Raw genomic sequence first — 15,472 nt, 5'->3', positions numbered from 1 at the left:
GAGCACTCCAGTCTTCCTGTTTCACTTATGTTGTGCTGCAGTAATCAAAAAAGTGAACTAATGGTTCACTTTTTAGATAAACTTTACTCATTTTAGATAAACTTTACTCTGGTAGGCACACATAACCTTTAGAGCAATAAATTCTTGGAGATTTTTAGTAAGAGTGGGGATTGGCAGGGAGGTTTCTCAAAACACCAGTCTTTAAGATGTGTGATGTTTCCAGCTGTTTTTTCCCTGCTTTTGGAAATAATAAGGTAACATCTATATCTCTAACAGGCTTCTAACAGAGTTACAGTTCTACAATCCATGTATCCAGGATAAAAATTTGCACAGTGAAAAATGGGTCCCAGCTGAAGTACAGAAACCAACATCTAAGCCAAGACAGAAGGCTTGAGTCTCTTTACCTTATTTTAGGAAAAACCACTTCGTCTATGTCACAAGAACTAAGCTGTGTAGTTTTATCATCCTGGTTTTGAGGATGCCAGTGATACAAATTCTTCTAGTGACTGGGGGAATTCTGATCTGCTAAACACCTGTTGGGTTATGGATGTTGTTGGGCAAACCAAAAGAGATTTGTTTGTTTTCTAATTGTGGTGTTACTGAAAGAAAATCCACGTTCCTTATTCCCAGGTCTGACGGGTTCTCCAGGCCCACAGGGTCCTCCAGGTGAGTGCTGAATTCCTTTGCTATGGCATCTAGAGACTACAGAAAACAAAAAGACAATGCCAGCTTCTCATTGTTTTTCTTCTTCAGTGATGCATAATGGTGAATCGGATGGATTAAACCCCCCATCTAATTTTTCTGCAGGTCCTCCTGGCCTACAAGGATTTAGAGGAGAAGCAGGTCTTCCAGGGCCTAAAGGTAAGCTTTTCTTCCTCTCAGCAATTGCAGCAGCATGAGCTGATGTGCTTTTCTAGCACTGCTCTGAGTAGCAGACTTGGTCTGAGCATGTAGCATTTGGATGCTAGGGGCAAAGAAAAGCATAAGACCAAGGAAAGGGGAGGAGAAACTAGACTTACTGTTTTCAAGCAAATATTGAGAACTACAAGAGCCACAGAGGTAATAGAGCAGTCTAGGTGAGAAACATGGTTGGACGGATAGAGCTGTATTGAAGGAAAGAAATTTCCAGTTCGAGCTTGTCTGATATAAGAGTACCTGTATTTCCTCTACGATTTTTCTTAGTTCATGAAATTCCTTTCCCTCCTGACTTGTTATTACTATTCTTCAATCATCCATATATCTTTCAGGTGAGAAAGGAGCCACTGGAGCCCCTGGACCCAAAGGTATGTTAATCAGTTATATGCTGTGTTCACTGGAGCACACTTGAAGTTGTACAGAGATGAGCTAGGGGTTACTGAGGTAATAGGAGCCAAAGGGGAACACCAGTGAAATGCCTCAAAGGAGTTAAGGGGTGTTCCTCTAAGGAGGTGACACAGACAACAGCCCAGCTGAAGTGCCTCTACACAAATGCACGCAGCATGTGCAATAAACAGGAGGAGCTGGAAGCCATTGTACAGCAGGAAAACTATTTACATAGTTGCCGTCACAGAAACACGGTGGGATGACCCACACAACTGGAGTGCTACAATGGATGGCTATAAACTCTACAGAAGGGATAGGCAAGGCAGGGGAGGTGGTGAGGTGACTTGGTATATTAGGCAGTGTTTGGATTGTCTAGAGCTTAATGATGGTGACAATAAGGTTACATGTTTATGGGTAAGAATCAGGGGGACGGCCAACAAGACAGATACCATGGTGGGAGTCTGTTACAGACTACCCCATGAGGATGAAGAGGCAGATGAAGTATTCTACAAGCAGCTGGGAGAAGCCTCATGATCACTAGTCCTTGTCCTCGTGGGGGACTTCAATCTACCAGATGTCTGCTGGAAATACAACACAGCAGAGAGGAAACAGGCTAGGAGATTTCTGGAGTGTGTGGAAGATAACTTCCTGACACAGCTGGTGAGTGGGCCTACCAGGAGAGGTGACCTACTGGGTCTGTTTATGAACAGAGAAGGACTTGTGGGTGATGTGATAATTGGAGGCCATCTTGGGCATAGCAATCATGAAATGATAGTTTTCAGTTCTCTGAGAAGTAGGGGGTCAGCAGAACGGCCACCTTGGACTTCTGGAGGGCAGACTTTGGCCTGTTTAGGAGACTGATCGACGGAGTATGCTGGGAGGGAGCCCTGAACTGCAAAGGAGTCCAGGAAGGCTGGACATTCTTCAAGGAAGAAGTCTTAGAGGTGCAAGAGTAGGCACCCCTGTGCCAAAAGACAAGCCGGTGGGGAAGAAGACCAGCCTGGCTGAACAGAGCACTTTAGCTGGAACTCAGAAAAAAAAAGAGAGTTTATGGCCTTTGGAAGGAGGGGCAGGCAAGTCAGGAGGACTATAGAGGTGTAGCGAGGTTATGCAGGAGTCAATTAGAAGGGTCAAAGCCCAGCTAGAGCTTAATCTGGCTTCTGCCATAAAAGACAATAAAAAATACTCTATAAATACATTAGCATCAAAAGGAGTGCTAAGGAGAATCTCCAGCATTTATTAGATGTGGGAGGAAACATAGTGACAAAGGATGAGGAGAAGGCTGAGGTACTTAATGCCTTCTTTGCCTCAGTCTTTAATAGTAAGACCAGTTGTTCTCTGGGTACCCAGCCCCCTGAGCTGGAAGGCAGGGATGGGGAGCAGAATGGAGCCCCCATAATCCAAGGAGAAATGGTTAGTGACCTGCTACACCACCTAGACACACATGGCTCTATGGGGCCAGATAAGATCCACCGAAGAGGACTGAAGGAACTGGCAGAAGCACTCACCAAGCCGCTTTCCATCATTTATCAGCAGTCCTGGCTAACTGGGGAAGTCCCAGTTGTCTGGAGATTAGCAAATGTGATGCCTGCCCACAAGAAGGTCCGGAAGGAGGATCCAGGGAACTACAGGCCTGTCAGCCTGACCTCAGTGCCAGGGAAGGATATGGAGCAGATCATCTTGAGTGCCATCACGTGACACTACAGGATAACCAAGTGATCAGGCTCAGTCAGCATGCGTTTAGGAAAGGCAGGTCCTGCTTGGCTAACCTGACCTCCTTCTACGACAAGGTGAACCACTTAGTGGATGAGGAAAAGGCTGTGGATGTTGTCTACCTAGACTTTCGTAAAGCCTTTGACACCGTTTCCCACAGCATCCTCCTGGAGAAACTGGCTGCTCATGGCTTAGACAGGTGTACTCTTTGCTGGGTAAAAAACTGGCTGGATGGCCAAGCCCAGAGAGTTGTGGTGAATGGAGCTAAATCCAGTTGGCAGACGGTCACAAGTGGTGTTCCCCAGGGCCTGGTGTTGAGGCCAGTCTTGTTTAATATCTTTATCAATGATCTGGATGAGGGGATTGAGTGCACCCTCAGTAAGTTTGCAGACGACACCAAGTTGGGTGGGAATATCAATCTGCTCAAGGGTAGGAAGGTTCTACAGGGGGATCTGGACAGGCTGGATCGATGGGCCAAAGTCAATTGTATGGGGTTCAACAAGACTTAGTGTTGAGTCCTGCACTTGTGTCACAACAACCCTTGCAACGCTACAGGCTTGGGGAAGAGTGACTGGAGAGCTCCTTGGCAGAGAAGAACCTCGGGGTGCTGGTTGACAGCCGGCTGAACATGAGCCAGCAGTGTGCTCGGGTGGCCAAGAAGGCCATCAGCATCCTGGCTTGCATCAGGAATAGTGTGGCCAGCAGGAGTAGGGAAGTGATCGTGCCCCTGTGCTTGGCACTGGTGAGGCCACACCTCGAATATTGTGTTCAGTTTTGGGCCCTTCAGTACAAGAAAGACATTGAGCTGCTGGAGCGTGTCCAGAGAAGGGCAACAAAGCTGGTGAAGAGTCTAGAGCACAAGTCTTATGAGGAGCGGCTGGTAGAGCTGGGGTTGTTTAGTCTGGAGAAGAGGAGGCTGAGGGGAGACCTTATCGCTCTCTACAACTACCTGAAAGGAGGTTGTAGTGATGTGGGTGTTGGTCTCTTCTCCCAAGTAATGATTGATAGGATGAGAGGTAATGGCCTCAAGCTGTGCCAAGGGAGGTTTAAACAGATATTAGGAAATATTACTTCACTGAAAGGGTTGTCAGGGATTGGAACAGGCTGCCCAGAGAGGTGGTTGAGTCACTATCTCTGGAGGTATTTAAAAGACATTTGGATGTGGTGCTTAGGGACACGGTTTAGTGGTGAGCTGGCAGTGTCAGGTTTATGGTTGATCTTTTCCAACCTACACAATTCTGTGTATGTGGAGCTCCAAGGGTCCACAGGTGTTACTTCCTAAGCGAAGCAGTGTCTCCCTCTGATATCATCAAGTTTATGCTGGACATGGGCTGACAAAGTGCACTCACAGCCCAGAAAGCCAACTCTATCCTGGGCTGTATAAAAAGAAGCATAGCCAGCAGGTTGAAGAAATTGATTCTTCCCTTCTACTCCACTCTCATGGGAGCACACCTGGAGTGCTGCGTCCAGCTCTGGAGCCCTCAGTACAGATGGACCTGTTGGAGCAGGTCCAGAGGAAGCCACAAAAATGATCCGAGGGCTGGAGCACCTCTCCTATGAGGTCAGGCTGAGAGAGTTGGGGTTGTTCAGCCTGGAGAAGAGAAGGCTCCAGGGAGACCTTACTGCAGCCTTTCAGTATTTAAAGGGGGCTATAGGAAAGATGGGGGCAAACATTTTAGTAGGATAGTACCTCTTGTGATAGGACAAGAGGTACTGCTTTTAAACCAAAAGAGAATATATTCAGACTAGATAAAAGGAAGAAATTTTTTACAATGAGGGTGCTGTAACACTGGCACAGGTTGCCCAGGGAGGTGGTCGATGCCCCATCCCTGGAAACATTCAAGGTCAGGTTGGACAGAGCTCTGAGCAACCTGATCTAGTTGCAGATGTCCCTGCTCACTGCAGTGGGGTTGGACTAGATGACCTTTAAAGGTCCCTTCCAACCCAAAGCATTCTATGATTCTATGATCTTTGTGGATATTTTCTTTAGATTCCTTTAGTTATGGATACTGTCCATGGGTATTAACCCTATCCTTCTTTGGCTTTTTGTTCTGTGCTCTTGTAGAAAGCGGACTTTATTTTCTCTGATGGAAACATTTTACAATGAAACAATCTCACAAAATCCTTCCCTTTTTTGTACCACAGGTGATCAGGGTGAGAAGGGTTCTCGTGGAATGACAGGTCAGTGGATTGTTTTCCTGGAAAATGCCTATCTGTGCATTATTTAATTTTTTGAACAACAGTATAGCCCAGCCAATGCCAGTTAGCTTTCTGAAAAAGCATGATGATGTTATTGGTTATACGAGTTTTATTTTCGCACCCAAGTTTTAAACAAATAGATCCCATTCTTGTTTCCAGTAATCTTGGTAGCAATCTTTGTATTTAGCTTTAGGGAAATTCTCCCTCATGTGCCCGTATTCACTTCACTTGAGCTTTTCTAATGCACAGAGACAGTCATGAATCATGAGGACTGAACATCCCGTCAATGCTGGTTTTCAATTGCAAAGCACCAAATATTGCTGACAGTCATAAATTGTATCTTCACCAAGATTTGTTTGATCATTTTCGTACCATTTTGCTACAGGTGAACAAGGCTCAAGAGGAATGCCTGGTCCTCCAGGAGAGCCAGGAGCTAAAGGACCTGTAGGTGGGTAACAGAAAACAGTGTTTATATGTGGGGCAATGTCATTTCCACCCAGAGTGTGTTTCTACAAGCACAGACAAGGAAACAACATGGGAGTGGAATCATACTGGTTGTGATCCTAGATCTTTTCTCAAGATAGCTAAGATTAGCCTGTATACTCAGAAAAGATGTCCTACAGTTAAGTTGCAAGTGAACTTTTTCTGGATCTTTAGTAACTGCAGCCAAGGTTTCTTTCAGATGCTGTATGATGAAAAGCCACTCGTGTTCAGGGCTGTGCTCTGCTTAGTAGGACAGAGCAACTGTGGTACTATTTCAGTGTTCCCTAACAATCTCTTTTCTTTGGACAGGACAAGCTGGCCGTGATGGACAGCCTGGTAAAAAAGGTAAGGGATTCCTTTGAGGTACAAGTGCAGGTACTTTCTGATTTGGCAGGACGTTGATTTGTAAAGGGGTGGGAGAAGATGGCAGCAGATTCATGTTCTGGGATCTTGCTGTCTCAGAGGAGGTGTAGAGTCAACCAGGTAAGCATGGAACTGAGACATATAATGGAGCTGGCTCTAAACTTGTGACGGAGTTCTCACTACAGAACTCTTCTGTCATTGGTGTTTACCTCCCAGACACTGATGCTGGAACTGGCCAGTTGGCTATGAGGATACAATAGTTAGAAAGTGCTGCAGGACAGCTGGTGGCCAATCTTGAATGGATCGGTAGATTGTAAGTTAGGGACTTCTGGCATGTTAATGGTGATTATATCCCTAGGTGAACCAGGTTTTATGGGAATGCAAGGAGCCCGAGGCCCTCCAGGACCCTCTGGAGATGCAGGACAGCCAGGTAAAAGCATTCAGAGACCAAAAATACTTTTTGGTCAGTCACGAACACAGGTGTCTTTGTCAACAATTCCCAGTCTTAATTTGAAGTTAAGGCTGGCAGAGGATCTCTGTACTGTAAACGGTGATGAAAAGAAAACACACAGGGAATCTAGATCTTTTGTGATCTCAGGATTGTACACACTGCAAACAAGAACATCAGCTGCTATGAGCTAATTTTCAGTTTATGTGCCAGGTGCTAGGCCAATTTACACCACTTGTGGGATGTGCGCTATAACTTTAAGTAAATGTAATCTTCTTCTCCCTGTCTGTCATTTTCCCACCTGAAATTTTTTCAGACATCTTAGAATTTTTGCCTTTTTCTTCCAGGTCTCACAGGACCCCAAGGACCTCCAGGTAGGTTTTTCTACTGTGTTCCAATTTATCAATGACACACTCGATATGGGCTCAAAAACCCCTTGTAATTTTCCCTCTGTGCTGCTTGGGGCTTCCAAAGTGATATCCCAAGGTTTCTGCATCTCCCTTGGCTTTTGAGAAAGGTTTTGTGATTTTCGTGTAGTTTTTGAGGAATACAGGGCCTTGGGGTGTTTGAAAATTTGCCTTTCCCCAAGACATAGTTTGCAACAAGTAACCTGTTTCAGTTCCCTGTGCCTCACTGAAAAGACCTTCTAATCAGCAGCAGAAACAGAAGGGAGAGGATGTAGCAATAGAGGTACAAACAGGATGTGATGTCTAGAAGCAGAGGTGGTCTGGGGGGCAAGACACCAGGGAGTTTGTCCAGGAGCCTCAGGACAGGGAGCAGTACCTGGAAGAAGCTACAAGTAAATCTAGGGAGTAGTGCCATCATCCAGGGAGCAGTGGGAGAAGGAAAGCCCTTAACTATACCCAGGGAAACTACCAGCTCAGTCTACAGTCACTGCAAATTCCCCCACTTGCTGTCAGGTACCTGCTTAAAAATGCTGAAAGCCAGTGCCTTGAATAGGGAGTTCCTTTTATAAACCCACAAGGGAAATTTGACTGGGGTACCTGGGAAAAATAGAACAAACAATGTTTGCACTAACCATTTTTAATTGTTCATCTGCCGCATATCAGGACTTCCAGGCAACCCAGGGCGACCGGGGGCTAAAGGTGAGTTTTGTTTCTTCCCGAATACTTGTTTTCTACACACTTCATTTTAGGGAGGATTATCTGCTCTGCTGACCAGTCCCTGAATCAACAGTGGCATCTAGTGGTTTTAGGAAGGGAAGGTTTGAGAAACAGTAGCCAAAGCCTCCTTGAGCATACATGAAAGGCAGGGCATCTGCTGAGGCACTCAGTGTGACAGTTCTCAACTGAGAAACCTTAGCAAACCGGCTTCTGCCCTGAGCATGAGAGTATGATGGCTGGTGACTGCAAAGGAAGCTGCATCCCTGCCTCAGATAAATCAAGGCCTACTGCCTATTCTAGCAGATGTAGTGCATGGAAAGCTGATCAGAGGATCTCTCTGGATTAGCTGAGCTCTGTTGCTTCCCCCATGACCTTCTAGTGCTATGACTTCTCAGGCAAGAGATTAAAGGCAAAGAGGACAGAAATGTTTAATATGGCAATGTTATTGAGCTAGTGACAAATCTTCCCCAGAGAAGGTCATCGTTTGTCTCTTTCTTTTCGTAGGAGAACCTGGCGCTCCAGGAAAAGTCATAAGTGCTGGTATGTAGTGGTGTGAGAGTTCAAACACTTCTGCTTTTGGAGGACGTTCTCTGTTTTTTGTTATGCCTCCTAAAATCATCTCGACTCTGTGTCAGACCTGTACTGGGACTCCCTGTGTTGGGAGAATACATGTGTTACAGATATGTGATTTCTTAAGGATGGATTTGTTACATGTTTGCTGGATACATGTATATATGTGTCTGTGTGCAAGTGTATGTGTTTGTGTTTCAGAGGGTTCATCAACTATTGCTCTGCCAGGCCCACCAGGTCCCCCAGGCCCAGCTGGCCCTGCTGGACCCCCAGGTGTTCCAGGTGAGGAAGCTGCTCCTCTGCTGTGGTTTTTGCAGGCAGTTTGCATTGCTGTGCATCCAGTTCTTAATTTAATGTGTGATGTTTATTGTCCTGCCAGGTTGCCCTGTCTGGGAGGCAAGATTGCTCAGGCACTCTAGATACTCATGGTCCTCACCCTTCCCTGCATAAAGACCAAGATCTCGGGCTGAGTTAGGGAGGCAGCAGCCTCAAGGGAGAAATGGGATACAATCACAGGAGGACAGGACAGAAGGAAGGGCTGAGAAGATGAAGAAACTGGGAACACTGTTGTTGTCCTTTGATCTGATGAATGCAAAGTAGTGATAGGTCAAATCCAGCAAGTAGAATTAAGCTCTTTTGCCTCTCAGGAAAGCAGGCTTGTGCCTAATCCCTTTCCCAGCACTATTATTGAAATCAGGAAGTGCTTGTATTCCAGTCTTAGCTTTGAACTCAAGACAGCAGAAATCCCACATGAGCATCTACAAATCTTTCACAGAAACACAGAGAAACTCTGGCTATATATGAGCTTGGTCCTCAGACTCCTCTGTCCCAGGTCAGACAGTGCCCTCCAGCATATTGGTGTCAGCCAGCAGAGTTCCTGAGCCCTGGTTCTCATGGCATTTCTGTGCCTGTTGCAACTGTATAGCTGGAGCTAATCCTGGAGCTGTTTTGGTAGAGCTAGCCTCGATTTGCAGCAGAAATGCAAGAAGAGGGCTAAGCGTATTGTATTTCTATTGTGGTCTGTGACAGTCTAGTTATTTCCCCAGTCTAAGAGGCACCAAGCGCTTTAATTGCTACATGATGGAAAATAAGCCTCTTCTCTGGAACTTCAAGTAATACGTGGGACATTGATTAATTCATACCCCATAGCAATTCCATTTACTTGTGCAGGCATGTATATTATTTGAGAGTCTCAATTCTTATAAAAGACGTATTGATTCTTTCCTGCTACTGTAAAATACAACCAGGAAAATCTAATGCAATCTTTTTTTTCTTTTGAAACCAGGTCCTGTTGGACCAGCTGGTCTCCCTGGGCAGCAAGGTACCATTCTCCATTAGTTTTGATTCTGCTTCTAAGATAACTGAATTCATTATTTTTTCCTTCATTACTAATTCTCTCAGCCCTTGGCACAATCTCTCTCCCTTTTGTTTGCAGATTTCTTCTTTTCAGTTAATTTTGCTGCATTATTTGTCTTAATTCATCTTGTAAAGAATTTCTATTCTTTTTTTCTTTCCCAGGGAAAGAAGCGGGATGGGGGGCTGATAAGAACCAGTGTGATGTGGATGCTGCAAATGTCCTTTATTCTTATGTTATTTTTTCCGGAGGCTGGAAAAATATTTCTAAAGCACATCTCAAGTGTAGTTGTTTTTCTGTGGTAGTGGATATAGCCCAGCTGGATTCCACCTGCCATTCTGAAAGGTGGGAGAACACCCTAGAGCCCAACTGGGAATAATGTCACTGTGAAACTACTTCCAATTGGACAGGCATCTGTCTGGAAGGGCCTGAGCAGAGCTGACTCCTAAGAACCTTTCTGACTCAGTTCTCTGTGATCCTGTTAGGGCAAATTGTGTAGTAATTTCCACATTTGAATACAGTGTCCCTCAGAGCCAGGGACTGAGTTCATGCTCCCGGTTCACATAAGCAAAGTCTGAACCTGTTGTCAAGGAGGTGAGGAGTGGGCACAAAATGTCACCCTCTCTCTGTTAAATAATTCACTTTCTCTTTCATTTCCTGAAAAAGGTCCGCGGGGTGAGAAGGGATCCCCTGGTGAAGCTGTGATAGAAACTATAAAAACAGAAGTCTCATCATTGACATCTCAAAGTAAGTGGGCCTGCCTTTCCACTCCTTTGCTTGTAGAGGTGCCAGAGGCCTCAAGGCCTGCTCACGGCTAACAGGAGATGCCTCTACCTCTTTCCCTTCAATGTGACAGAGGGCAAGTGTGTGTGTATGTTCAGTGGTGGGACAGCAATACCAGCTATGCCTTCTGCCCTCCTTCTCATCTGTGCATCCCAAAGTGCTTTCAAAAGGAGGTAGATACCACCAGCCCATGTCACAGAGAGGAAAGCTAAGGAGTGGTGATGGGTGAACAGTCCCCAGCAGCAGAGATGGTCACAGAGCTGCGAGGTTTCAGCCTGGCCTTTTAGCCACTGTAGTCCCAGAGGGCAGTTCCTTATGTAATATGATCACAGAGCCATCTGTAAGAGGAGAACCAGTTTGAAAAGGCATGTTAATCTAAGCAACAGAAACCAAAATCTGTCTGTGAATTAGAGTACCAATTCACAGAGGAGAAAATGATATTTTAAGATGAAAATAAGTGGAGCAGAACAGAATGGTTTAGCAGCATCCCGAGAAAAGTGTCTGCTTTCAATTTGCGATACTAGATGTGTGGTACATTTACAGTCAGTATTCTTAGGATGTGGGACCTCTGCAATTGTGCAGGAGAGGCAAGGCAGAGGAGGGCATAAAATCATAAATGGTCCTTGCCTGGTCACCATCTGAATGGGGTCACGTAGATCCAGACCATGCTTCAGTACTGTCCCCATTCATACTTACCCCATTCAGGAGTCTTGGATCTCAGCATCACTGAACTTTAAGTTTGTGCCTCAGTTTGGAGGTGAGGATACATCTCCAGTCAAGATAACACAGTGCAGCTACTTGTTAAATAATGGCTGCGTAATGTTCTCCTTCCAGAATTTGCCTCTTGTTGAAAGAATCTTTCTTCTCCTCAAAAGTTCTTTCCCTCCTTCTCTAGCCTTTGTGTCCTTTGCCCTTTCCCTCAACAACCATTACTCTCCAGAGATCTCTCTGCCCTCTTTCCAATATGTTGGCAGCCTACTCAGCACTGTACTTTGCTTCATGTCCTAACATGCCTGCTGGCAACTAAACACATCCCTCTCTATCTCAACTTCAGCTTAGGTCAGCGAGGTCCTGCCTTAGTCCACCTTTGTCTGTAAGAGCTTCTAACAGCAATGTAACGACAGCGTTTCCATAGCAGCAGTAGCTCCATAGCAACAATTTTCCCTTTTTTGTGTGTGTTTCATTTGCACAGTGCTGGCAGATTTACAAGGGCGAGCAGGGCCACCAGGTCCCCCTGGACCACCAGGTATGTAATATAGGATTGCTCAGTACGTAAGCAGGGGAAGGTAACACACATGGCACATTTCTGGGCCATGCAGTTTGCTGAGTAAATATTCTATAATACCCGTTTCTTTCTTCATCAGGTGAATCTGTGCAGGGACCCCCTGGACCTCGTGGCCCCCCAGGTAAGAGTTTGTTTCTCTGAAACAAGCCTAGAAGGTGGGAGGTTTTTCCAGTGCCTCTGTCCTGTGCCTTGTGGTATCCCAGAGGCAGTCTTGGACCTGGTGGAAGTGAGTAGGGCTGACTTTACTGGAAGCAGAATTTCACATAGTGGGTTCCTACTAACACAATTTCACTGCAGTATACTTTCACAGCAGCAAAACACTGCTCAAGAGAGGAGATTTGCTTGGGCAGAGGTTCATTAGCCAGAGTAGTAATTCATAATAGGACACTTAACATTCTCAAGTCCCCAAAGGTAGTAACTGCAATCAGTTCCATCTTTACTTCTTACTTGGATAGCCTTAACTTCCAGCTGGGGACAGGTGGCGCAGTTCTCACCATGAGGAACATGTCCCCACTCCACTTCCTGTAGCACAGATCTCCTTTTCACAGCCAGAAGAGGTGAGGTGCAGGAGGACATGAGACAGGAGCATAACTCCATTCCTTGTTCTCTGCTCAGTAGCAAAGGGGAGCAGGTAGGTGTGTGATGGAATTAACCTTCCCTCTCAAGGTAGTGAAGACTAGCTGGGGATAGGCACTCTGTACCACGAAGAAAGGAGTTTCTCAGTCCTACGCCTGCTGTGGTGGCAAAGAATGATGAAAAATAACTAACGGATAGATGTATATGGAGAAAATGATAGTAGGCTACTCTTGGAAATATTGAGCTATGGCAATGGCTGGAGATATAGCAGCTCTGACATGCATTTATTTACATTGCTGAGGCTTACCATTCCTGAAGCCTGTTTGTGTCCCTTTTGCCTAGGAGAAGGATTGCCAGGACCTCCAGGCCCACCAGGCAGACCAGGATCTTCCATGTCCACCTCAGGTAGGTTCTTCCCACTCACTCCCTCATCTATGCCCTGGGAATGTCCTGACTGTTGGGGTTCCAGAGAGCACATCTTTGGCTAGGACCAGGTAGAACCAGAGAAAACTTGTGTCATGTTCTGTTGGATGTCATGAAGAAACTTTTTTGTTTTGATTACAGAAACATTCCTCACAGGCCCACCAGGTCCACCAGGCCCACCAGGCCCGAAGGGAGACCAAGGTGGGTATATCCTACCGCCTCACCAAGATACTAGATAGATCTCAGCACCTCAGACTGAAAAGAAGGAAAGAAGGGCTTGGAAGCAGAAAGTGTCCTGCCTTTCTATGGCTGTAAGCAAGCTAGAACAATGGTCACTAGATAGGACTCCTGTCTGCTGCCATAAGACAAGTCAGTCTTTGTCAGAGAAGTTTATTAGCCTCCAATATTGATGTCAAGGTAATCGCTGTATTCAGATCCCAGCTTTGCAAGCCCATTAGATTCAGAAGCATTCAGAGTTTCAGATTTTCCGTTAAAGGGGAACAATCTTTTTGCAAAATGCAGTGTGGACTTGGCTAAGTCAGTGCATGGCGGTGGCCCAGTAAAGTGTAGCTCAGCTCTCAGCTGGCAAGAAAAGATGGGACCTGCTCTCTTTACCCATTTCTGCCCTGCAAATTGAAGGCCGTGATAATATTCTGCAGTGTGGGCTGGGATGTTGCAGATCAGAACAAAGCAAATGCTAACACTGTTCCTCTGCTTCCCTGTTCACAGGCGAACGAGGTCCACGAGGATTCACGGGTAAGGAGGCTTCCAGGAGATATCAGTGGGGTACAGTGTAGCTTGCCTGTGTATATGACTGCTCCTCCATTTCTGTCCCTATGCAGGAGAACCAGGAGAGCCTGGCCTTTCAGCATTCTCCTCCCATGGTCAGTGTGGGCCCCCTTTCCACCTTTGAATTCATTATCCCTAGGCTGAAACCAGGGGTCAAAATCCTGCTCTGTTGATTCGAGCTTAGTTTTAGTGGAGCCAGGATTTTGTCCACACACTTTATTCCTATGGATCTCTGACTCTTCTTCTGCAATTTTCAGGTGAAAGAATCACCATCCAGGGACCTCCAGGAGTTCCAGGCCCACCAGGCCCACCTGGACCCAAAGGTGAAGTTAAAAATCTTTCTTTGCTGGTGGCCTCACACAGCCAAGAATGGTTGACACTTAAGGGAAGAGCAACCTTGTCCTCTGAGAACTACAGCTGTGCCCACCCCTGCCTTTTCAGGCAGAGCGGGACCATGGCAATAGAATTGCTCTGAGCACAAGGCACCTGAGCAGATCACAAAAGGCTCAGGAAAGCTGCTGTGGCCTCTTCCTTCTGCTCTTCCCCAGCAAGATGCTAACTCTAGATAGTCCTTACAAGGGTGGGTAGTTGCTTTTCTGACCACATGTAGCTCAACTGTTTTACAGGACCAAGTATGCAACATGTAGTGATACCCATTACAATTGTCTGTCTCACTCACTCTGGTTTCCAGGTGATGCAGGTGTCCCAGGCGCTCCTGGCATCCCAGCAGCATCTCGAGGTAAGAGGCCAGACCATCATTGCTCTGATATTATCAAGAAATGCTGACATCCTGGTGGAGACTGAAAAAGCTCCTTTAGGTTTTACAAGTGTGGGTGCCAACCTAGCACTGCTGGGATTTGTGTTCAAAACCTCTTTTTTCACAGCCTGCCTTAAATCAGAAAAGTTAAGAATTGCAAGTTTTTGGTTTCCAGCTTACTGGGGATCCTTTGAGCCAGTTTGTCCTCATGGGACACGAAAGAAAGGGATTCCAGGTTGGCTAACCATGTTTCACAAGGGATTAGGGAAGCTGCATTGAACCCTCTTGTGGAAACACTTCTGATCAGAACAAAAGTGCCCTTTGTTCTGTTTTACTTACCCTCAGGTGGATTTATGTGGCTTAAGCTGCTTTCATTCTGAATAGGAGCATCTCTATACTTGGGATATTAACGCAGTTTCACAAAAAGTGCATATAGATTAACTTAAGCGACCCTCCATGTGAACAAGCCCTCTGCTTCTCCACATTTTGTTTTAGGAATACTACCTCAGGGTGCTGGGAAGACAGACACCTTAAAGAGCATGAGGTGTCACTCGACACCAAGGTGACAGGAGTCACACAGGGCCCACCTGTATCTTGCAATGGAGACCAGTGAGGAAGTTCTTGAGCTGGTGCTGCCCAGGCTGACTGGGATTGGGAGAAGCAGGGCAGGGAGGTTAGCCTAATGAGCTGGAGTGCTTTATGGATCTCTCTACATTTCCGCACAGCATTGCACTCTGGTGCATAAACTGACCAGGTCTGTCAGTATGAAGCCAGGCAGGTCTCTGGACTCAGCCCTGCAGAGCTGTGTAGGCTGACTTATAAGATGCCAAATTAATTGAAGACATTATACTGCCTAATTGCCCATGCTCAGACTGTGTTTAAACATGAAGGAGGAACCCCTCCATAGTCCATTCCCAAAGCTCTTTCCAGACCTGTGGGAAGGGCTCAATGCAAGCACACTTTAGCATCTCTTGGTCTAATGCAATCGGGTGAAAAACATCCCTTCTCCTTACAATGCTTTCTGTAGGTGGATCCAGACAAATTCAGGGACCCCCAGGACCTCCTGGGCCACCCGGTCCTCCTGGCCCAGGTGGAAGTTCATCTCAAGAGATTCAGCAGTATGTCACTGACTACCTGAAAAGTGAGTATAATGAGATTTTGCCATGGGTCAGCAGATGCATGCTTATCTCTTTTGCTCCCTGAGCCCCTTGTCACTCTCCCTTTAGAAGCAGCAGCCCTACTGCTCTGGCCTTATTTTTGTTGAATACTATGAAGTGCTGTTGCCCACTGTGGCCTCTGCAGA

General features: G+C 46.1%; 1 protein-coding gene across 1 annotated transcript in view; it reads left to right on the top strand.

Annotated features, from left to right (window-relative positions):
• Positions 1-15,472, top strand: part of COL17A1 (collagen type XVII alpha 1 chain) — a 45,903-nt gene that overhangs the window by 22,200 nt on the left and 8,231 nt on the right. Inside the window, exons 25-46 of the mRNA XM_075107527.1 lie at positions 631-666; positions 808-861; positions 1,248-1,283; positions 5,161-5,196; positions 5,600-5,662; positions 6,007-6,042; positions 6,419-6,490; positions 6,856-6,882; positions 7,579-7,614; positions 8,137-8,172; positions 8,404-8,484; positions 9,488-9,523; positions 10,223-10,303; positions 11,532-11,585; positions 11,704-11,745; positions 12,543-12,605; positions 12,765-12,824; positions 13,353-13,379; positions 13,466-13,507; positions 13,670-13,735; positions 14,104-14,151; positions 15,197-15,310. Coding sequence (XP_074963628.1) covers positions 631-666; positions 808-861; positions 1,248-1,283; positions 5,161-5,196; positions 5,600-5,662; positions 6,007-6,042; positions 6,419-6,490; positions 6,856-6,882; positions 7,579-7,614; positions 8,137-8,172; positions 8,404-8,484; positions 9,488-9,523; positions 10,223-10,303; positions 11,532-11,585; positions 11,704-11,745; positions 12,543-12,605; positions 12,765-12,824; positions 13,353-13,379; positions 13,466-13,507; positions 13,670-13,735; positions 14,104-14,151; positions 15,197-15,310 — 1,146 coding nt within the window. The remainder of the gene's footprint in view (positions 1-630; positions 667-807; positions 862-1,247; positions 1,284-5,160; positions 5,197-5,599; positions 5,663-6,006; positions 6,043-6,418; positions 6,491-6,855; positions 6,883-7,578; positions 7,615-8,136; positions 8,173-8,403; positions 8,485-9,487; positions 9,524-10,222; positions 10,304-11,531; positions 11,586-11,703; positions 11,746-12,542; positions 12,606-12,764; positions 12,825-13,352; positions 13,380-13,465; positions 13,508-13,669; positions 13,736-14,103; positions 14,152-15,196; positions 15,311-15,472) is intronic.

Source organism: Phalacrocorax aristotelis, chromosome 12 (assembly GCF_949628215.1).
Source record: "Phalacrocorax aristotelis chromosome 12, bGulAri2.1, whole genome shotgun sequence".
In the NCBI taxonomy this organism is placed as follows: domain Eukaryota; kingdom Metazoa; phylum Chordata; class Aves; order Suliformes; family Phalacrocoracidae; genus Phalacrocorax; species Phalacrocorax aristotelis.
This window is presented reverse-complemented; position numbering and strand designations above follow the sequence as displayed.